General features: G+C 37.1%; 1 protein-coding gene across 1 annotated transcript in view; it reads left to right on the top strand.

Annotated features, from left to right (window-relative positions):
• The window catches only part of LRP1B (LDL receptor related protein 1B), a 639,031-nt gene extending 622,546 nt beyond the window's left edge, over positions 1-16,485 (top strand). Inside the window, exons 87-92 of the mRNA XM_042040771.1 lie at positions 6,083-6,159; positions 8,283-8,373; positions 10,663-10,807; positions 11,846-11,944; positions 13,851-13,900; positions 14,333-16,485. Of these exons, the coding sequence (XP_041896705.1) occupies positions 6,083-6,159; positions 8,283-8,373; positions 10,663-10,807; positions 11,846-11,944; positions 13,851-13,895 (457 nt within the window). The 3' untranslated portion in view covers positions 13,896-13,900; positions 14,333-16,485. The remainder of the gene's footprint in view (positions 1-6,082; positions 6,160-8,282; positions 8,374-10,662; positions 10,808-11,845; positions 11,945-13,850; positions 13,901-14,332) is intronic.
• The last annotated feature ends 6,433 nt before the right edge of the window (positions 16,486-22,918 follow it).

Here is a 22,918-nt window from a genome sequence, read left to right on the forward strand (position 1 = left end):
TAGACCAGGCTGCTCAGAGCCCCACCCAGCCTGGCCTTGACACTTCCAGGGATGAGGCATCTTCTGGGAAACCTGCTGCAGCGTTACCAAGTTGTTCCTGTCAGCTTTATGTCCAGTAGGTTGGAGAGAGAGACTGTGCGAGGGGAGTGTGTGGGGGTGAGCACCTGTGTGTGCAGATGTGTGCATGTGTTTAGGTCACAGAATTCAGAAAGAAAAGAGTGCATTCCTCTCTGTGGAGGAGCTCCCCAGCAGCTCAAGTGCCTGTGATGTTGTACCTTCCTCCTGACGTTCCCCTCCTGTTGAAAAATCTTCACATTTTTATGTAAGTGCACATGCAGCTTGTACAAGTGCTGCATTTACACTCAGGTTTTTAACTAAATAAACTCATCACTATGGCAAACCTCTGCTCAAAAAAAGGTTCAGGTCCATCCATAGTCCAGTTGTGGACAAGAAAGGGACCATAGCATGCAGTCCCCTGACTGGCATTTTCTGAAGGCTGAGTAGAAAAAGCCACAGTGGTGTAGAACAATTGCAGGATTGAAAAGCCTGACTAAGAGAAGGTAACCCTGAGAGGCAGTTCAAACCAGGAAATTTTATCAAGTATCTTGCAATAAATGCTTTCCATATGATTTCCTGGGGTATATTTAATGAGCTCCCCAATTGCAATTACAACAGGAATTTCACAGGATTCTGGTAGTCCTTTGAGAGCTTTCTTTTTCAACTAAAAATATCTTTGTTATAAATATCTTGAAATTGAACATAATCCGCAGGTTATACCTTTGTATGATAAAAGATCTTTTATCCACTTTGTACCACAAACTAGTATTAGTTCAAGAACTAAATGCAAACAGGTGTTTGAAGAGTGGTTGTCAGAGGAGGAAATTTTAAGATCTTGGGAAAAGAGGAATATGTATCTTTTTCATGGAGCATTTACTAACTAGGCTGTAATGCAGATATCCTTTGTACATGAGTTTAAAATTTTTCAGATGAAACTTGCATTGTATTTGCTGCTGTACATCACTCTTGGGAAAAACAGAGTTTTTATCTGTCTGCTTACCCAGTCCTTTCTCATTCCTTTTTAGTTTTACCATTTCAATCTCTTTTCCTTTTTATTGCTCAGTGTAATTGCAGCTACAGTAGTAGTCACCTGGACATGCTTTTTAGATATTTTCTGTATATTATTTTTAATACTTGTACAGCCTCTGTACTGTACACATATTGCTATTAGCACAGTGTTTAACGACCCTCAGTTTCTTCTTTTTCTTACCCTTGGGATGAATGAGGCTGAGCTGCACTTGGAAGTTGTTCCTTTACAGTGAGCATCATGCAGCAAGTGTGAATAATGATTTGTGTATAGTAATGTCATGCCCAAATTAAAATTCATTTGTAAACTCACGTTTTATTTTTTTCATATATGTTGTGACCTAATTTAAGGGGGGTTTTTTGTGTTCCTCAAAAGTAATTTTTTATTGTTTTGCCTGCTTTTGGATGATGTAATTACCCTGTTCTGAATGTATTGGATTGCAAGGTAATTTGTATTTCATTTTCAGGTAACAAGCATAAATTTTCTATCCCTTTGCTTCTACATTATTTTCATTTATGATGTTGAAGGATGCTCATTAGACAAAACTACTAAAATGTGGTCTGTTCATGTATAGAATGATTATGGAAAAGTTGTTACTTGAAAATAATGAAACCCTACAATAGAGGGGAAGATACAGAGTGTGCAATTATTGATCAGTCCTGGGGTGGGATTTTTGGTCTTTCTTTGTTATGAAAGTTCTTTACTTTAGAGGGTTTATCAGTGGGTTTAACTCTATTATATCAGTTCCTTGTATGAAAGAAGCATATCTGTAGAAGTATTCCTAAATTTATTATAAGGAATAGTTTAATGATTCGGTTTAGTGCAGGGCTTTTGTCATCCTCTGGCATGCTACAGGGTTAAGGGCAAAAAGAGGATTTTGATTTCTCTCTTTCAATGCAATTTAATGTAGATAGTAAATAACTGTAATCCAGATATTCTCTTGTCTTGCAAACAGTTTTAATATTAATGATAAGACAAGTTCCAGTGAAATTTTAATGTGTTCTTAAAATAGTGAGGTTGGATCACTTCATTAATATCTTTTAGTATATATTGCTATGTCATGGCTAAAAGGAAAACCAGAGTCAGAAAATTATTTTGTATAATGAAGAAATATCATTTATGGCTAAGAAACATTTTCTGTTACACTTGTAGGCTAATCTTTCAATGCTGCTGTCATTTTTGGATCTGCACTGGTACATTGAGTTGGAAAGCAGTTGTCTACAAAAGCTCTTTTTAGCTGCATATTATGCCTGCTGTATTACATTTTTATGACAATGCCTGTGGCAAAAAGAGGGGGAAAAAAAAAGAGAAAATTTTAAAAAGATTTGCACACTGCCACAAAATTAGCTTTTTTTTAAACTGTTCTTTCTATTTCTTCAGACATTTCATAGTCAAATGGTCAAGTGCCTGTATAACTGAGTTTAGAATGTTCGAGCACACTGACCTGTAAGGATTATACAGAAAGAGGGGAGAGGCATTTTCTGTCGTGAATAGACTCTGTAACAACAGCATGATCAATCTCAGAAATGTAAATATCTTCATTCTAAACATTACTCACTCCAAGGGCAACACCTTCATAATCTCAGCTGAAAGTTTTTTTAAATGTCTCTCTTTGCAATGCAATGCTATTTCCTCAAAATAGATCATTCCAGTGGCACAGGCATTCTGTACCTCAGAAAGCACTTCCCAAGCACTCATCTCTTTATAAACGTAGAACTAAATTTTTACAGAGAGTGGTAGCAGTTTTATTAATGACCTTGGCAGCAGAAGGTGCACAAACATTATTTATTACATTCACTTTTAGGTTTCATATTGGCATCCCCTGTGATGCTGCTGCTCTTTGATCTTTTTCTGGTTCTGCTGGGAACTGGAGATTTGCACCCTAAGATGTTCTCTGTAGCACCTTGCACCACACAGCTGACTCCAGCCTGTTCTTCACTGTCATCTTCCCCATCTGTTTCCATCTGTATTTGTCTGTGTGTGACTCAAATTAGGCATTTTCACTGTTCTTTCTCCTGAGTTTGTGATGATGTGAACCTCTTGGATGAAACAAAGTGGCTTTATGGGGTTCTGCTCCATTAATACCTTTTGGTTTACTGCAAATGTCCTGTCTGACCGTACAGCCCCTGAAAATGGTACAGAACAGCTCCTGGTAGCAAAGTTTGGAAATGGACAAACTGATGTGCATCAAACTGAACCAGGAGTCAGTTCCCATGCTAGGACCTGAGCAGTCTGAATTTAAATGTCCTGATACCAGAAAATGCTCTTAATAGGAACAATTTCTGTGTGAAGACAATTAAAACTGATTAAGATCTTCTCATTTCCCATGTTCCTGCATGAACAGTTGTCCATGTCCCAATCCCATCATTATTCACGTTTCTGCTCATGGCTGATTTTCTGTGTCGAATTCCCTTGCAGAAAATATCCCTTTCCCCGGGCTTTATTTCTTTTTCTGCTCTCTCTCCCAAGACAAGCCTTTAGTAGCTTGCTGGACCATCAAAGGGCACTCATTTCACCTCAAAGTGTAGAAGGAAATGACTGCCATCCTTGCAGCTCCAGTCTCTTTGAAGGTGGTTGGAGAAAGCAAGCATTTGGAAAAAAATTTAAATGTAGTGGCAACAATGTTTTTATGAGACTTCTATCAGATGCCTCAGATGTTTCAATATTGCTGATTTTTGCAATTAGAATGCCAAGATAGGTAAAGAACTTTTGATATTTTTGCCTTATTTTTTTCGTCTGATTACTGCATACCTAGCTGTAGGTTTTTTTTTTCTTCACCAGCTGTTGTGGTATCATATCTGCTATAAGGTTTTGAAGAATGTAATTGTACATGTTGCAATTTTCTCATGAGCTTGTACTTGAATGCTTCAGGGTGATTCTTTTGTTAGTCTCACTGTCTTATGTTCTTTAAACTGTTTTTAGGACAGATTTATCATAATGATTCTTACATACAGTGGAAGCATTTGAAATATTTAATATAAATTTAATATAATTTAGTGGCAAAGTTAGATCTGTCTAACTCTAAAATAAATTTTTCCCCTTCAGTAGTGTAGTATTAAATGCAAATTTCCTGTCATCACAAGTTTTAATCACAAGAGCTGAATCCAGAGCAGAAATGATGGCAAAATATCAGTCAGAAATATAAAGACTTTGTTTCATGTTTGTCACATGCCACCAGCTTGGAGCTGAGTAGAATATTCAAAGTATAAAGATATATAGTGTTTCTCTACAAGACTGGAGACACTTATTTGGCAGCTGCATGCTGAAAATTGATATTTTAAACAGCAAGTTCCTTGAATAGTATCTTAGTAAGGTAAGCTGTTGGTGCAAGCATTTCTATCTTATATAATTACTAAAAAGAGATCTAGAAAGAAAAGGAACAGATGCATCTTCTGAAAGATTAAAGTCTTCTGAAAGATTGAAGTGTTCCCCGTGACTTACAGTGTGCTGTAGTGGTGGTAAGCAGGTGGAAAAGTCAGTCGGGTTCCATTATAAAATATATCATTGTGGAGCATGTGTGTAATTACTAACTGGGGCTTCTTTGCAGTGAGGAAACCTAAGTGTGTATTTACCATATTTATTTAAGTAGACAAACCTACTTCAATAAACATGAAGAACTTCTAAATTATAATGTAATTTAGCTAGTGTGTGACAATTTATGAGTCAACTAGCAATAATAATCAATATATAAATATAAATCAATAATGCTTTTAAAACTATCCGTGCTTTCCCTCTGTAAAGTTTAAGCACCTTCATTGTGTTTCATGCTAAAAATGAAATTAATTTTAGAAAAAAGTTCAAGCTTAATATGAAACCCAGTAAAAAAATTTATCTGAATGCTGGGTTGTACTGGAATAGGCTTAGGAGCAAAGAGAGAAATGAGCCAGTCTTCTGCAGTGATCTGCAAAGACAAAAGAGAGTCCAAAGCATCACCAGCAAAGCTGCCTAGGGCCCTTCTCTAGGAATGACACTGCTTTTGTCTAGAATATTTGGTATCTTTCCAAAACTTTTTATTATAGAACGATATCAGTTGTTAAGCATGTCTACCTCTAAACTTTGCAATTTATTAAATCCTGAGGAAGGCATCAGATAGCAATAGTTCTTGGAACTGTGTGAGGGTAACGCTTTGTTGCACCTTCCTAAAGATAACTCATGTTGAAATTCATAAATAATTCAAAAATACTTAGAAAAAACATGATTCATTGCACAATAGACAACAGAGACAGATGAAAAGTGACTACTTCCTGCCGTTTCCACAAGGAGAGTTTGGGGGTCTGTAGTAAACTTAATCATATTTACAGCAGGTTGAATAAGCAATTGAATTTCATTCAGGTATTTGTTTCTGTTTTTGATGGATTTTGCTGAGTCTGCTGCCATGGACTCCTTGTGTTTGCTTGTGTGCATGAAGAGTGTTCTGAATCCCAATTGAAGAAATATTTGCATATTGATATTCACACAAGGAAATTATAGCAGAATAGCTGTGCATAATCCAGGCACCTGGCAACTGGAACATATATTCTGAATATAAACGGTATTCAGGGCTTTCTGAGGCCAGGAGATGATCCTGACCCTTTAGGACAACTCTTTATAGTTTAACTCTCATGCCTGCTTGCACACACGCACACATGTGAATATATTTCTGCAAATGCATATCTGGTTATACAGTTCAAAATTTAAAAAGATAAAATGTTATTATACCTTTGATTAAACTTGTTTTATTATTCAAGAAATTAGAAAAGGCCTCTGGACTGAAGGTTGCAGTGATAATAACAGGAATCAAATATTCAGAAGTGTAGTTTTAAACTAAAACCCTGTCTGAATGTTGTCAGTGCCATGGCAGAGTCCTGCTGACTCCTTCCATGAGGCTTCTTGTTGGTTTTGTAGAAGCACTGTTGTCATTCGTGTAGCTCTTGAGAAGATGCTGGTGGTCTCTTTCATGGCTTACTGGGTTAATAGCTGACATTTATAAACTTTCCCATCTTAATTGGATCCTTTCAGATGTTCAGCCAACTGGTCAGGCACACAGTGTGAGAGGCCAGCTCCCAAAAGCAGCAAGTCTGACAACATCAGTACCAGTAAGTACTTCCAATAACTGCTATCACTTGTCAAATTTGGCTCAGTTTAGAAATCTAAGCCTTGTGATATTTTAAAATGTGAGTCTGTGTTGTGAAAAATGCTCATTACCTGTATATTTTTCTTTAAAAAAATCCCCAAATGTAGATATTTTTCAACTTTTTGATTGCCATTTGGTGCTGCACGAGGCAGTTTGGATGCAATTCTTAGGCCGTACGCTCCCTGCTCCAAGGGCTAGCTGCACTTTCCTTAAGGAAAGCGTGTCAAGTGACAAGCGTTTGGCCATATCAGCCCTGTGCAGGGAGCTAGTGTGAGACCTCTGACCATTTAAATCCTACTGAAAGCATCAAAAATAGAGCTGTAAGTAGTGCATAACTTTTGTATTGGCTGTCTGCAGAAATTTACCTACTGTGAAAATTGTCCTGGAAGTAAGAATAGCTCCTGCCATATTTTTTTAAACATGTCTGTAAGCATAAAAGGATGGCATTGCTGCACTATTGGCAGCTTAAACTGGACAAGGGTCCCTGCAGAGTGTTGAGTGTGCTGCTGGTGCCCTGCTGTATCTGCCTTGGTCACATTTAGCCCAAGTGAAGCAGCAAAATGAGCTGCCCGCTATTCAGGTCAGCTTGGTGCTTAGATGAAACCTTCCCAGCAATCCACACAAGTGAAAGAACACTCACAAAGCTGGAAATAGGCAAAAAAGCAGGCAAAACCTGGGTTGCTGCTTCATTTTGATGGAATCACAGCCACTGTTTGGGAAATGGGTGTTTGTCTTGGGCTTCTCCTAGACCCCAGGCTGCAGCATGGCTACTTAATGGCAACTCATGCCTGGAGGGATGTTTTTCAGGGATTTTTCCTGAAAGTTTACATGCCAAGACAAAATTAAACTTTTTTTTTTTTTTTTTTGTCTCCTAAGGAGAACTTAATCCAGTTATTTATCAAATGTTTTCTTAAAAGAGCCTTGTTGTTATGTCCTTTACATGCTGAATCTTCACAAGCTGAAGTGAACTCAGGATGCTTCAAGTTATTCAGTACTTCATTTCGTGTCTCTGACAACCTGACTTGGCTTTCAATAAGCCTTCAGGCAGAATTCAAAGCATTTTTCAATTCTTTATTTAGACTGTTAGTGTAGAGCAGACACTGCCAGAAGCTTTTTCTTTTTAATAAATCAATAAATGTAGCCAATGAAACAACCAGCAATATTTTTGTTTTCCACAAGTTAAGGATTGTGATATTAAAGAAAATACATGCCACTCCACACTGGCTTTCTGCTGGAGTCCTGTTTTTATAAGTCCTTTATTTGTAACATAAAATTATTTGTTGTATGTATTTCTTTACGAGCAGGTACTTAAAGTAAGGCTGAGAAATAAGGGTACAGTTGCTGACCTTATTTTTGCAGATCGTCTCATTTCAGTGAAATTATCTGCCAAAATAATGTGAAGCCCATTTTCTTCTTGCCTGTTCCCTCCTCTCCTTTAACATCACTGTCTGATCTGTGTGCTGTTTTTCTGCTGCATTAAGCATTATTGTAGTTTTTTTGATTGCCTATATCAACATAACAAAATTGTTGGCTCTCAAGTACAATGCAGTAAAATGCAGCAAAATGTAGGAATGCACCAACCATCTAGAAATTAACATTGCTCACTGCCTTTTATTTTCCCACAAATAAAGATAATAGATACCCATAAATACTAATTAATTCTTCAACCAGAGCCAAGCCTACTGAATATTTTAAACTAATAATTGCATGACCTAAACTGCTGAAGATCATGGTGGGTGTCAGTGGCCATGCCACTCCAGTCCAAATTGTCCAGAAATTCCACACATTTTCAGGGACTATTGCTGCAAATGAGGGCAGGGAATTAGTCTAAAGTGTGTTGGTATCCAGAAAGAGGAAACTCCTGATTTGTTTATAAAAGTACTTGTCTGTATAATACAGATATTACACTATCTGTAATGAAGTTGGGTTTTTTATAGATCAGCATTAAAATGTCAAATTGATGGGTGAAGTTCATCACATGAAACTGTATTGTTGGTGTGGGAAATTATTCTCTTTTAATTAATTTAACTGTTTTATAGCTGTGAAGCCATGCTTATTCACTGGTATTCCCTTCTCCTGTTTTAGGAAGCATAGCAATCATTGTTCCTCTTGTTTTACTGGTGACTTTGATCACTACTCTTGTCATCGGACTATTTCTTTGCAAAAGAAAACGAAGGTAAGTAATTTTATATTTATTTATGAAGTTAAAAAAAATATTTTAAGTATTTTCATCTTTCTGATATACAAAAAATCACTTTATATGAGAAACAAAATACACAACAAATGACCCAAGTCTTGTTTCTGCAGGCAGCAAATCAGTTACATTTTGGTTCTTGCTGGAACAACCACGTTCTGTTACTGATACTTATGTTCCACATGCAGTAGATAAAAAAATTGTAGTTCTTACCCACTTTTCTCAATCCTGACAAGGCTGTATAAGTGTTAATAACTTTATCCAGGCGCTTAGAGAACTTAACAGAATTCATGTATTTCATTGAAACCGCATACTCACACTCAAATTTTGAGTATTGTTTACATCTTCGAGTTATATGGAAGATGTGAACAATACTCAAAATATTTAGTGTAGAGTCCCAAATGTTTTCCTCATTACTGTGTTCCTTTGGTATCTTGCACAGGAAGCCACATTCCAGCACTGAGCATGGAATATTTTGTTCTCTTGAATTCAGCTGCCTTAGAGCTGATAATGAACTCAAGGACTTGTATTTGACTTTTTGACTTTGGGCATTTCTTCCAAGACCGTGTTTGGTGGCCAGGGGAGGCAAGAGTGTTTCTGCTGTATGAGACACCTGAGAGAGCTGCTCCCCTCCACATGTTCAGAGACAAAAACATAATGTTGATGGTGATGCAGATTTAACAAGGGAAGATCCCTGGTAATAAGGACATGGCCTACTAGGGAAGGCCCGGAGAGGGAATCAGACAGCAAACCATTTACTTCAGGCCTGTAGCTGTCCTGCTTGCTGGCCTTGAGCAGCTGTCTTCCTTTCTCCTGGGGCTTGTTACCCAACATCTGAAACCAAGATAATGTCTCTTTGTTAAATCCTTTAGAAATAAGTGATGAATCTGCTGTTTCTGCAAACGTGGCCATTTACAAGACTATTTCAGTGCTTCAGGCTAAAAGAATCTTTTAAGTTACTAAGGTCTGGCACCACACACAGCATCTCCCCTGAAAACTCTGGTGTAAACTAGTAAGCATCAATTTTTAAAACCTTTTTGTAAAGCCAACAAGATAAATACATTTCCTGACCATACTGTTAGTAATGCTGACCCTGCCAGGCTCCATGGATGTCATAATGAGCCACTGTACCTGAAACGCCAAATTTAGTGGTAGCCAAATCCTGAGACCAGTTGCTGCTCTGTGAATTATTTAGGTTACTGAGAATCACTTGTTAAATAATAGATTTTCAGTAGAGAAATAGAACTAGCCTCAATAAAGGACTTTCTTCTTAAAATGATATTTGAAAATGTATTTTAGAGTTATTTTATCTCTTCAGAGAAGACTGTCAAGTATTAAACTAGGTGTAGTTGTTCAACACTTGCATGCTACTGTTAAGTGCCTATTTTAGGAAAAATTTTTTCAATGACATTTCTGAAAAATACCGATCATTTAGTATATTGGATTTCAGACACTGACTGCATCTTACTCAGCCAACAAGAGGACTCGACTGTTATCATACTGACTGTGACCTCCCTATTATTCCCCTGTAATTCTACAGAACATATTGCATTGGGAAAAAATTACCCTCTTGAGGTTATTTCAATTGCTCGGGCTGAAATCACCTCCTTAGCTAAAAGAAATGAATTCAGCAACAGAAACAATTCAACTCAATCACTTATCTTTACTGATACCTAATTCAAGGTTAGGCATGAAAATAAGACTCTATCTTTTATTAAAGCTTGAAAGAAAATTCAAGTTGAACTTGAGTGTTCCAATAACCACTGGCAGGGAATACAAACTGGAACGATGACAAATTCATACATTTTTAATACATCATGATGAAACCATTTGCTTGTCCTCAGTTTACAACTGACTTTGGGCAACTGGTTTGAAGTAGAAGTGAAACGAATGAGCAAGGGGACATGACTCATGTTCGCTCCATCTTCATTCCTGCAGGGAATCTGCAATGAGTTTGCCAGGCTTTCCTTGCAAGTGAGGGAAATCTGGGAATGATTGGAGGAAGTTGGGGTTGTAGACAGTGAGTTAGCACTTTGTATGGATTCTTACCTCTACAGCCAAACTGAGAAAACCAATAAAATTCTGCTTCCAGCTTCTGTGAGATCTATACATAGGCTCAGATTGCTACTTTGCTTGGAAAATGGCAGGATTTTATGATTGTCTCTGCAGGAAATGCTTTTTCATCCTGTTGGTCTTAAAGAGAAACAAAATATCCAATAGTTTGCTTGAAAGTTTGCTAGCTTCTTTTTTTTGTATGTTTGTGCATTACAGAACAAAAACTATCAGAAGACAACCCATGATAAATGGAGGAATCAATGTAGAAATCGGCAATCCATCATATAACATGTATGAGGTGGGCCATGACCACAGTGAAGGTGGTCTTTTAGCCTCAGATTTTACTCTAAATGCAGAAAAGGTAATTTCTTTTCTCTTTCTAGTGGCAAAGCCACTACTTATTTTATGTCTTGCAAAGGTTTTGTCTTTAAATGTAACAAATAGAAATGTAGAACAATGACATTTAGATTTAATTAATGAATATAAAATCAAGTTAGATTTCATTAGAATAAATGTCCTGTATATATTAACAGCTGTTTTGTAGTCTGATGCTTGCTGATGTTCATTTTTCCCAGTGCCTGCATTTTATCAAAACAGAGTTAGAAATTAACTACAAAAAGATTGGGGTTTTTTTTGTCATGGCAGATGTGTCTATAAACTGCCAAACCACAACCTGTCCTTTTAGCCTAGTGGCAAATACTGAAAATTGGAAATATATTATTGTCCACCCTCTGTTTGAAGCACGAAAGAGTGCATGCATACATATGAGACTCACTTATTTCACGTGTGAAAGCTTCCCAAGGCATAAGGAACTGGGCTTCCTGGCGGGGCAGATAGATTAAATGTTTACACAAAGCTAGTAAGTATTATCATTTCCTTGTAAGAGATGCTGTCACTCCTGCAGCACCACTCCAGTGATTGAACTCCCTGAGTGATGTGACACGGGATGAGCAGGGTAATGCCGCGCTATCTTTCCTAGAGCTCCGTAATCAGACACACACCAAAGGGCAGCCATCGCTCTGTGGCGTTTCTGACAAAGCAATAACGGGATTACTGATAGCTCTAGGAATGTCATCGCTGAATCACACAGGCAGTGTGCTCAGTGCAGGAGGTAAGCTGAAAATGGAGTTACTCACTGGAGGCAGAGTGGCTGAGCCAATCCCTATTGTGAAGTCTGGCCCTAATCCTTAGTGGAAAATGGTCATAAAATGCTGAATTTTATTCTCGTGTTGAAGGTAAGGATTTTTCGTGCTGAGGAATACCTGGAAGGAGGTTTTTATAAATGTAGATCACTCTAAAATAGTGGTTTTAGTTGGTGCACTGTTTACTTAGCAGTGTTGATAAGTACACGTGGAAAATGCTCTATTAGCACAGAAACTAAAATTTTCTGTTTATACAGGCCAGATACATAGGGGGAGGGTCCACTGCATTCAAGCTTCCCCACACAGCTCCATCAATCTACCTAAACTCTGACTTGAAAGGACCACTATCAACAGGGGTGAGAAATGATGATCCAAGTCCATTTCATTCCACCACAGCCCCTTTCTAAAGAAAGTTTGTCTGTCATTTTTGAGTAGAGGCCTTTTCTGTTTGTTTTTAATTTTGTTTTTCTTCTTTTAATGGAAAGAAGAATGACAGTAAATAATACATTTTCTATTTGAAAGGAGGAGTTCCCCTCTGCATACAAAATTTCATCCATAGCCATCATTGTAACATGATCTAAAACTGCAAATGTGTCTTTGCAAAGGAATAAAAAGCCAGTAAGCAACGTGATGCTTTTCCATATTATATAATGGCATATTTATCATGGCATTCACAGCCATGTATCCTGATATATTTCTTATTTGTATGTAATTACAGGCATTTAGTGAAGTTTATGGAACTTAAAGATGGTCCCAAGTAATGGAAACAAGTGTTTTTATTACAGAGGAATTTGCACATAAAAATTAACAATTTCCTTCTATATTTGCAACGCGTATTTTCATTGTTCAGATTTCAATAGATTTGTATCATAAAACAGTTCCTTCCAAAACGTCAGATTTTTTTACTACAACTTAGCATGAGGTTTGCAAACATTAAAATTTAAAATACAAAAGGGACATCAATATGACCTCCATTTTCATGTGCCTCAGTATATATCCATCTTTTGTGCCATTCACGTTCTTGCATGATTGTAATATGTTGTATTTGGAAGCTTAATAATTTTTAATGGATGTGATTTTTCTGATGGAGCACAGAACCATGGATTATGAAAGCCAGAATATTCACTCATCTTTAATTTTTTTCTCTTAAATTCTGGTCACTCCAGCTTCTTTCTGTACCTCACTGTACTGCCTTGTGCGATCAGTACCACTCAGAGAAGTATCATGAGGCAGAGCCTACTATTACATATAATTTTAATAACTCAGTAAGGCACTGCATAGATGCCAAGAGTCTCTGTTCTGTTGTGGTTATCATCCTTAATAATGGTTGTCAATGAAATAAAAAAGTCCTGACAATTGAAATAGAACTAAATTTCTCTTTTCTAATTTTACAAATGCAGAGATCTATGGGAACAGACAGGTAGAACTGAGAGTAGCTTTTTTTCTTCTTTTTTTTTCTTTTTTTTTTTTTTTAATTAAATGAATGTGGCTCACCTTGTTCTGCCTCCATTCCAGGAAAGTCTGGACCATGAGGCAATCACTTTGTCATCTGTAACAGATGGAATGGGCAGCTTTTAACTCACTGAGTAGCTGTTGTAGCTATCCAGCCTGAGGAATATCTGAATCCTGGGCTCAGAAACAGAGTTATCAACAAGGAAAGGAAGAACTAAGATTATAGTCATCCTTCATTCCTTGTTTCCTGTGGTGTACTCAGAATATTTTCAAGTCAGGAAAACCTACCCAATTCTTTCGAGTTTTTTTGGTTTGGGCAATTCAAAGTTTAGCCACTTCTTATTACACCAACAAAATTTTCCTTTTTTTAGAGCTTGCTGGTGTTCCACTCAGTATCTGATTAAGCAGAGCAGTGCTGATAAATTAGTTGTAAGAAGGAGGGGGATTGTGACTACAAAGGTGCCCTTTCCTGTTATTGTAGGTAAAAGCTTAAGTCTAATTGGATAGCAAAGTTCTTCTAGAGACAATAAAGGCACGAAGTATGAAGGAGGTAGTGGAGACTCGGGGGATTTCTCACACAATGAAGTGCTTTGCAGCATTAAAAATGGACTTGTCCTGTACTGAAGTGCCACTCATTTCAACAGATGTTTTTCATTACAGTCCAAGCGACCAAAATTGTTGAGAAAAGACTTCTCAATTTCTAACTACTATGATATATTAATAGTTATGCTGGTTTATTATTAAATTTTAATTTACATTACGAAAGTATTGAATTTTTTGGTCAAATCATGTTGTGTATTTGGGCCACAGAATTCGAAAACATGGTCAGCTATTGATGGGATGCTGATGTCTTAGAACAGGTAATATATGGAAACTGTTGGCTGCAGTTTTCTACTGTTAAACTTGTCACATGGTCTCACAGTGCACCTTCTCTATAAACTCCTTCATATCTATTCTGGAATCTTCCAATGTAATAAGGTGGACAAGTCAACCTCAGAGACATTTTATCAAGGTTTTTTGTTTAATTTTCGTCGTCGTTTTTATGGTTTTAATATCATAATATGCTGCATGTCATGTCATTGGTTATTTTAATAGCATGTCTCATCATGAATTTAATTTTCAACTAAATAATTAACTCATCATCAGGTTTGCAGACGTCCAGGTATCTATTAAATATGTCCTGTTATATTTTATGTGTACTTGTTCTTGTTTTAACGAAGTCATTTCCATTTCCATAAATGCTAATTTTGATTCAATCTGACTGATCTAACGTTTGCTTAATTTCTCTGCAGCCAACAAATTACGCCAATCCAGTATATGCAAAGTTATACGTGGATGGACAAAACTGTCGAAACTCCTTAGCAAGTGTTGATGAGAGAAGAGAACTTCTTCCAAAGAAAATAGATATTGGGATAAGGGAGACTGTGGCATAATCTGCTGTTACCTTTTATACTCTGTATAAATGTATAAAATATAAGGATTACTTTTCTATGTACCAACAGTATTATAATTGTTTTGGCATCAGCATTACCTCTGTTTTTTATTTGGTTGATTGTTTTCTGGGTTTTTCTTTTGCTGATGACTTTTGACTGACCATTTGTAAGGTATTTTTATGAAAAAGAAACTGCACTACGGTACAATTTACAACAATGCTGCTGAAATAACACACCTTTAAATTTGTTAAAATGGCAAACAATATATTCGTTTGTAGCGTGAAAATGAGCAATCTATTTTCTATGAACTTTTTTGGTTCTACTTAATCGATGAAGATGGTATCTGCACTTTTTCATTATGTAGTCTGGAAGCTGTAGTACAGTGTGTAATTTTGTTTTATTTTAAATGGTGAAAGAATGATTGAATGGTCTACTCTCTTCTTTGTGCCCATTAGAACTTCTCTTCAGATCCTGATGAAGCTAGATAACTTTTCACAAACAAACATAACTTGCTTTTAAATTAGCTTTAGGTTGCCAAGAAGTAAACAAGACTATAGAAGTGAAACATCTAATGATCTGCATGAACACAATGATTATGTTTCAGAAATTCAGTGACTGTACATGATATACTAAACATATATACCATGTAAACAAGCTTTGTATTTATTAAAACCTTATAGAACATAGTAACGATATATCTTGGAAGCTGAAACCTTACTTGCTGTGGGACAAAGCATACAAACTCCAACAGTCCTGTAGGACAGTAGCCACCCTAGAGCACAAGAGGGCATTGCCTACACATGCTTTACATGTTTATTCACTTAATCACACGCAGTACTTACGGATTAATAACTCCCCAACACAAACCGAGCAGTAGGGAAAAAGCCAGACCCCAAACCTAAAGCACACTCGGATGATCACAGCATTCGGTTTTGACAATCACAGAAAAACCCCTCACACCTGTTTAGTGATATTAAAGGATTCAAAAAACAGCAGTTTCTTTAAATTAAGATAAACTGTGGTATTGTGGAGGTAAAACAAACAAAGCTGCATATTAGTGAAACCTTAGCAAAGCCCAAGTTTCAGTAGTGTTCAATATCAGAGTCCAAGGATCAAAAGTGAAAAGCATCAGTATCAATTTCCAGCACTTCTCTGACCTGGTCTGTTTTCAGTTGTTGCTAAGAGGCAAAATCTGACTCACCTTTTTTAATTTTGATGGAAATAAAGAATACAATTACTTTCAGGTTTGAACTGAATCAAAATATTTTATACATAACTTTAAAGGCACAAAAGACGTATTCACACATTACTGTGGAGGACTCTTCCTTCCTCTGCTAGACATGACTGACTTTTAGCTATCATAATATATTAACCTAACGGATTAAATATGTTTGTGGTTGCTCTTTATTCCCTTTGTACAAGCATTACAAAAATAACTGCTGTTTTATAAGAGATTTTTGTTGTACTATTGTGCATGCATACTACCTATTTCTAAACTTTGCCATATTGGGGCCTTTATAAAACTCTTGATTTATGTAATACTAGTGCAATTTTGCTTGAACAATGTTATGCATATCATAAACTTTTTCAGGTTCTTGTTTAAGTACATTTTTTTAAATTGAACAGTATTTTTCATTTTGGTTATAATAGTCATTTTGCCTATGTTTCTACAATGAAGTGTTAAATACTTTATAAAAAAATTGTTGACTGATTTATTTAAATGAAAATCTACATACTTAATTCAGTGTGTTGACTAATTTCTAAATTTAACTTATAAAATGAAAGCTAAAGAAAGAGCAAATTGAAGCAAAAGAACATGACTTTGTACAAATGGCTAAATCCCTTTTCTTAATGAAAATTTTTGCTTTTTATACAAATTCTATTTGAATGTTTTTGCAGCTCTGCACGTGTTTGGGTAACTTAGGTGTATAGCTGTATATTAATGTCAATAGAATTTTAAAGCTATTATTTTTTCTATAAAAATACTGTATTAAATAGTTTCATACCACACAGCTACGATTCCACAGGTTCTGCCTTTGTTCTGCTGACATCATCAGAGGTGGATTAGGCCCTCATTTTATTTTTTTTATTTTTTTTTCAAAATTACAGTTGTTATGAGGCGTAAGTAGTTGGACATTTCAGAAACTCTACCATTCATTTTCTAGCAGAGAATCTCTTATCTTAAAAACTCAGGTAGATCTAAATTTTAACTAGTGGGTATAGAAGTCCCATGATTTTGAAATCATGAATTCTTACACAGGCCTGAGGAATTTTACTTGTCGTGATGTCTCAGTTTCCCTTCAGTGAGACATTTTATTTACTTTACACTTGCTTGAGAGTAAATTACTTTATAAAAAATGAATTTATTTCCTTACAAATACACAGTTGATGTTAGTGGAGCAATTAAATATTGGATATTAGATCAGAATGAGGTCATAAGTATGTAGGCAGAATTTCAGTGGAGATATTGAGCTTTACCACTGCCGTACTTTAAATTGCACATAGGTGTAATAATTCACAAGGGATTTGTTTGTTTGTTTGTTTCTTGCTGTAGCAAGGTTCTCCACAGGAACTGTTTCCACAATCCTTTAACAGCACCTGAATCCCCAGGTTCTGTAGGTGGGCAGAACACACAAGGAGCTGAAGGGTGAAAGATTGAGGACCTGATCAATTACTTACATGTGCATCCTCATACGTTTAGTGAAACATTTGTGGACGTTCTATAAAATTTACTTAAAATTCTATAAAATTTTAGAAGGGACGAGAAAAATGTTTAACTTTTTACATTCCCAAAGCTCTTTTGCTGTTATTAATGGCACAGATTCATGTGTGTTTTAAGTTGACACAAGCTTAGAAGTAAAAAAAAAAATTGGCTGCATCACTGATAAAGCATCTGTCTCTTCACAGTGTAGTTGCAAGGCTTTTTCTGGTTGCTTTCCTGTGAAAGCATTCCGTGAACATTGATGTGAAATGCCAGTTCTGTACTATTCCACAGAATTCATCAGGGTAAAATTTTTCTTCCACAGTGCTAATGATTTTTCTTTGCAGTGTGAAGCTGTTTGTGGGTTCCGCAAATAGCGGGTGTTAAAATTTTTTTAGGGAAATGGAACTTCTGATCAGTCTAACCCTGAAATACACTGTTCATTGACTCTGTGCTCTTAGGCTAAGGAATACCCACATTTTCATTCAGCAGGCAACAAAAATGCATGTAAGTTTGAAGGGGGACATGATGTGATCCATCACAAACTAGGTTCTAAAATTCTTTGCTAAATGGAGAATCTCTATGCAAAACATGGAAAAAAAGGGATTTGTTCAAAATTTTGTAGTTCTGTCTAATGGATTTATTTTTCCCCACAGAGGTTATTCTAGTTTATTTAGGTACTAGTGCAGTGGAGTCTCTGCCTTGTGATCGGCCTCTTGGTCTGTACAAGAGTTTGCATAAACTCTAAATGATGACAACAAAGGTTTTAAATGACAACCTGAGATGGGTGATGCTCTCAGTACTCTGATTAGTCATTCCCCACGACTGAGATTGCCAACATGAATGCAGTCCTGTCGATAAACACACCAGGAAGCACATTTGAGAATATTTATTTTGAGCATATTTATTTTGCTCTGCATTTTCTAATTGTTTCCTTTTCATTTCTAAGGCAGTCATGGTGTTTGGTGCTTGCAGAAGGAAGCTCTGTCGTGGAATGCCTTTAAAATTTCTACCCCAGTCTATTGCCTAGCAGTGAGATTGCTGAGAAAGTCCTAATATAGCAGCAATAGTTTTATTTTTATCAGAGTCAATGCAGTCACATACATTAATTGAATTTTTTGTAAACGTTTCAGAAAATTTGTGGAAGTGCCTAACGTGTCAGAATAGAACCAAGTGTCTTCTCATGCATCCCCATTTTGGAGGAGATGATATAGGGAAGCAATGTCAGTGATGATAAAACATCCTCAAGGTTGTCGGCCTTAAAGGTAAAGACATTTTTCATGTGGAACAAGCAGACCAACAATGATCTTGTCTGTCCAGCCCTGGGCATCTCTGCAAAAGTGTTGAAGCATTTGAAATTTTTCTGGTCTTAGATGGACAGAAGGATGACTGGTGGAGGGAAGGATAATTTATCATCCTAGGCCACTAATTTATCGTGTCTCCACATGTGAAATACAGATCTCATGGAAGTAAGGGTTTCTCATTTAGTGCCCATATTTTAAGGTGACAAAAAGGAGGAAAAAAGCCTAAGGAATCTTTTTTGTTTCCCTGTGCTAACTGCACATCACTTGTACGTGTTGTGCCTCTCATGACCTCTGAGTGATGTTCAAAGTTGCACTTGTATACAGGGAACTGTCTGCTGGCCTCAAAGGATGTTCAATGAGTTTGCCCTGGAAAGAAGATAATGACACTGCTGACTTCCACTACTGCTACTAAGCCTACTAATGATCCATTTTTTGGTAAAAAAAAAAACTTTAAAATACCAAGATACGTACATATACGCAGTGTGTATAGTGTCAGAACTCATCTGTAGTTACACTGAGTAAAAAATTATTTTTATAGGTGAGTAGAAAGTCTGAAACTACCATGGAAACTCAAAAGAAATATTAATTTAGGATTGCTGCTAAAGCTCTTTTAAAGTATCTGTTCACCCTGAAGAGAAAAAAGGATTAGAGAAGCTGGTCACTGACTTTTTCTTAAAATATTTCTTAAATAAACAATTTTGAACGTTACAAGAGTTGGCACCTCAGAAGATTTCAGGAAACAAGCTGTGTAGTCCAACAGTTTCTCACTGTGTTTGTAATGTGGTAATGCACAAGCAGCATTCTGTCACAGGAGTTGATGTTTGATGATTCGATAGCGATAAACAGAATAAATCTGTGTAGATGCATGAAAACACTTGCTGGAAAGATGACCTGCTCAACAGGTGAGCTTCCAGGCACCTGAATAACTCAAGGGCTTGGCAAGGGATTGCATTTGAGCCTCGGGAATGGGTTTACACCTGACAGTGTTTAAATATGGTACCCTGTGTGTGTGTGTGAGCTGCTCACCAAGCTCTGTGACAGACCAACACCTAAATCGGGGCAGGAGCCACGCTGGAATTGCTCTGTCCAAAGAGCAGCAGAAAATGTTAGGACAGAGTTATAATTCCACTGAGGACTGAGCTTTGGCATAGTCCTGGCCTATTAGGAAAGCAGGAATGAAGCTCTGAAGAGCACGAGGTTGCTGGGTGTGAGAGCAGAGACATCTGATAGGAAAACTGTAGCTGGGAGCATCAGGTGGAGCTTCCTGCCTTCAGCCTCAGCCCTCATGGTGTGCTGTGGGCATCATCACACACTGCCTTTCCTCCATGCATTCAAGAGTTTGGCCAGGTATCCCCAGAGCTGCCCAACAGAAATTCTGTGCACTTGGTGAAATATATGAGATTAACTCCTTTGTAAACCAGGAAGTGATTACAGAAATATAAGTATAGCAGCTATAGTTATGCTGTTATTTTGAGGTGATAGAGGTCCATAACCAATTTTCTTTCTAAAAAAGGAAATTTTTCTTTTTAAAAGGAAAAGTAAGAAATGTTCAAGTAATATTCCCACATACTGGGAGGGGGTCTTCCATGTCTTGTAATAATACATCAGGAGAGATGTCCTTCAGGAAGAATAAAACAAGATGGGATGAGTGGTCTGGTTTACATGTGAGGTTAAGGTTGCCCTTCTCCAGGTAGGTCTGTAATTCTGGACATCTCTCTTCTCCACCTGCCTTACACAAAGATGTCACATGTGCCTATCCTGCCCTTGTGTGTACATTTGTAAAAGTTCAGCTTTAGAAGTCTGGTCTTGCCTGCTGCTTTTCAGAGCAGGAGGAGCACAGCATCCAGGTAGTTTTAAGGTGCCCAGTGGTCAAATTTGTAGGATCAGCATAAGACATGTAATTATGCAATGCTGCATGTCTCTCCTTACTTCAGGAGTCACCATATTCCAATTAGAACTCCTTGGCAGTCATTTGAACTTCTTTTATGTAGTCAGACTGTACCAGGGCTCTTTGTAGAGCAGAACCAGAGTCACTGTGTAGTAAAAGCCGTGCTGTGTGTGAGCTCCCCAAGGCTGGTGTGCAGCCTCTGCTCCCCCAGGCTGGACATCCCATGGACTTTTGGTGTCCTTTCCACTGGCTGTGGTGAGCTGTGGTGGTACAAACAAAACCTGTCTACCCTGTAGGGCTTTGTAGTTCAATAGGCAGTTTGAAAATTGGTCTGTCATAGAGAGTGCCCTTCTTTGGGATTTGTCTGCATGTCTGTGATTAGGTTCAGACCTTGTTCTACCCTCGTGTCTTATCTGTCACTTTTCAGAAGATGTTAAGCCTTTGCGGAAGATGTGTGATGATTTTCTGCATATATTTAGCTGTTTTAATCATCTTGGAATTCCTGAAATCCTAGTAGTTCATTCCCCTGAAAAGTATTTTAATGCAATTTTTTCTACAGTTTTAGCTTTAGTTCAATTTTTCTAGTTTGTTTCCTACATTGCAGAATCAGATATATTTCTCCCCTGTTCTTAATGAGCATGAATAAAATGTAGTGCTTACTTTGAGATTGCTATTATATAGACATATATATATATATATATGCACTACCACAGTTGTGTCTGACAGGATTAAGTTGTGCTTTTTTCTCCTTAAATTAAAACATTAGTGTAGCTTTCAGTGATAGGTAGTAAAACATCTTTATAAATATTTGAAAAGATGCTGTTCAATGAACTGTGCAAGACAGGAGGCTGACCTCGCACAACTAATTAATTACCACAATCAGAGGAACTCCAGACAAAGTATCCTCTCCAGCAATTTGAAAGGTAATTAACATTCATGTCTTGTAAAAGTCACTTGACTTCTAATTATGATTAAATATGCAAGGGCACAGGGACACAGCAAGTGGAAGGGCTGAGAGCAGTCCCCGAGTATGGTGGCAGCAGTTGGAAAGCGATGTCAGGCACGGAAGGACAGTGTGGGAAATAGGGATTACACGTTGTTGTGTCCCACTGAAGGACTCATGGGGTGAAGAACCACCAGCACTGCCACTGGGTTTGGCCACACTTCTTTAGACAAACAAAATTCTTAGCTGGTTACTTCCCAGACTGAGTCCCACTGGACAGTTACAGCTGTCCATAATCCTAACCACAATATTATCTACCCGGTTTTAAGAATATCTGGCAAACTATATGACAGCTCTTGTGCATTTTGTTATAAAACTAATAAGTCTTAAAGGGTTGAACAGCATCTCTTGTCACTGAAAAGTCCTAATTAAGCACATCTGACTAGACAACAGTGTCATTCTTTAAGAAATACCGAAATTGAAAGAAACTATTAAATTACTTTTAAGGGTCTATGATCAGGGCAAACCTCTTTTTCATACTAGAAGCTTCATACATCCATTACAATTTATGTCTACTGCTATAAGTGTTTTAAAACGTAAATAACATTTCAATATTTGAAAATAACTTAATTTTTTTTTCTCACATATCTTAAAAAGTAGAATTTTAGACTTTTTTTAAAATGAATACTTTAATGAAGGAATAATATAATTTAGGTTAATAAGCACATTAGCAGTAAAGGAAACAGCAAATCATTTACCATAATGAAAATGTAATTGAAAAGCAGCAATCATATTGTCTATTTAAATGGCCATATCCCATAAATACAGTATGACATCCTGGATCTTGTCACATATTACTGTATCACATCCTATTTTTGTCGACATCATTATTATTAGAACAATTGTTACAGTTCACAAAAGAGAAAAACGCTGAGGTCACTCACCCCAAGGTCACCCTGGGGTGGTTAATTGCTGCCATGTCAGCTAGGAACAGGCAATAACCTGTGAACATTGAAACTCCATTGCAATGCTGGGTCAAGTTGTTTATCTGCACAGCTGGATGTAAAATACAAAAGTTCATTGAAAAGGACACTTCACCCTGAGAGGAGCTCAGTGACCCTCTGAAGGGGAGGGGATAGGAAGCTCTGCCTTCACTGGGACAAGGAGCAGTTAATTAGTCCATCAGGAGAGGAGATGTTTCTTGACCTAATGAAGCAACAGTTGTGTCTCAGAGGAAGGGAAACAAGGCCCTTCTTAATTAAGAAAAGCCTACACAGTCTTGTAATGGCAAGAGAGCAAGATTAGATCTGGGACGAGCCTTTGGGGAACTCCCAAAATCTGCCTGGCTCTATGAACAAGTACTGTGAGAGGGAACTGTCTCCAGAGGAGCTGCTCCAGAGGTGTGGAGCAAAAGGATGGAGACTCCAAGAGGTACATGGAAAGCTACATGTAAGTTACCTAAACTCAAAAAAAAACAGGAGAAAAAATGAGGCTTATGATTTTGGGGGGTTTCTTCATTTGCAACTATGTGGTGTATTTTAAATATTGATATTATGAAGAAATAATTCTGTTTAGATTTCCCTTAGCTGGCTGAGGGAGCTTTGAGGGA

This window comes from Corvus kubaryi, unplaced genomic scaffold, assembly GCF_017639235.1.
Source record: "Corvus kubaryi isolate FWS band 111438036 unplaced genomic scaffold, C.kubaryi_AGA036_p1.0 37396, whole genome shotgun sequence".
NCBI classification, from domain to species: Eukaryota; Metazoa; Chordata; class Aves; order Passeriformes; family Corvidae; genus Corvus; species Corvus kubaryi.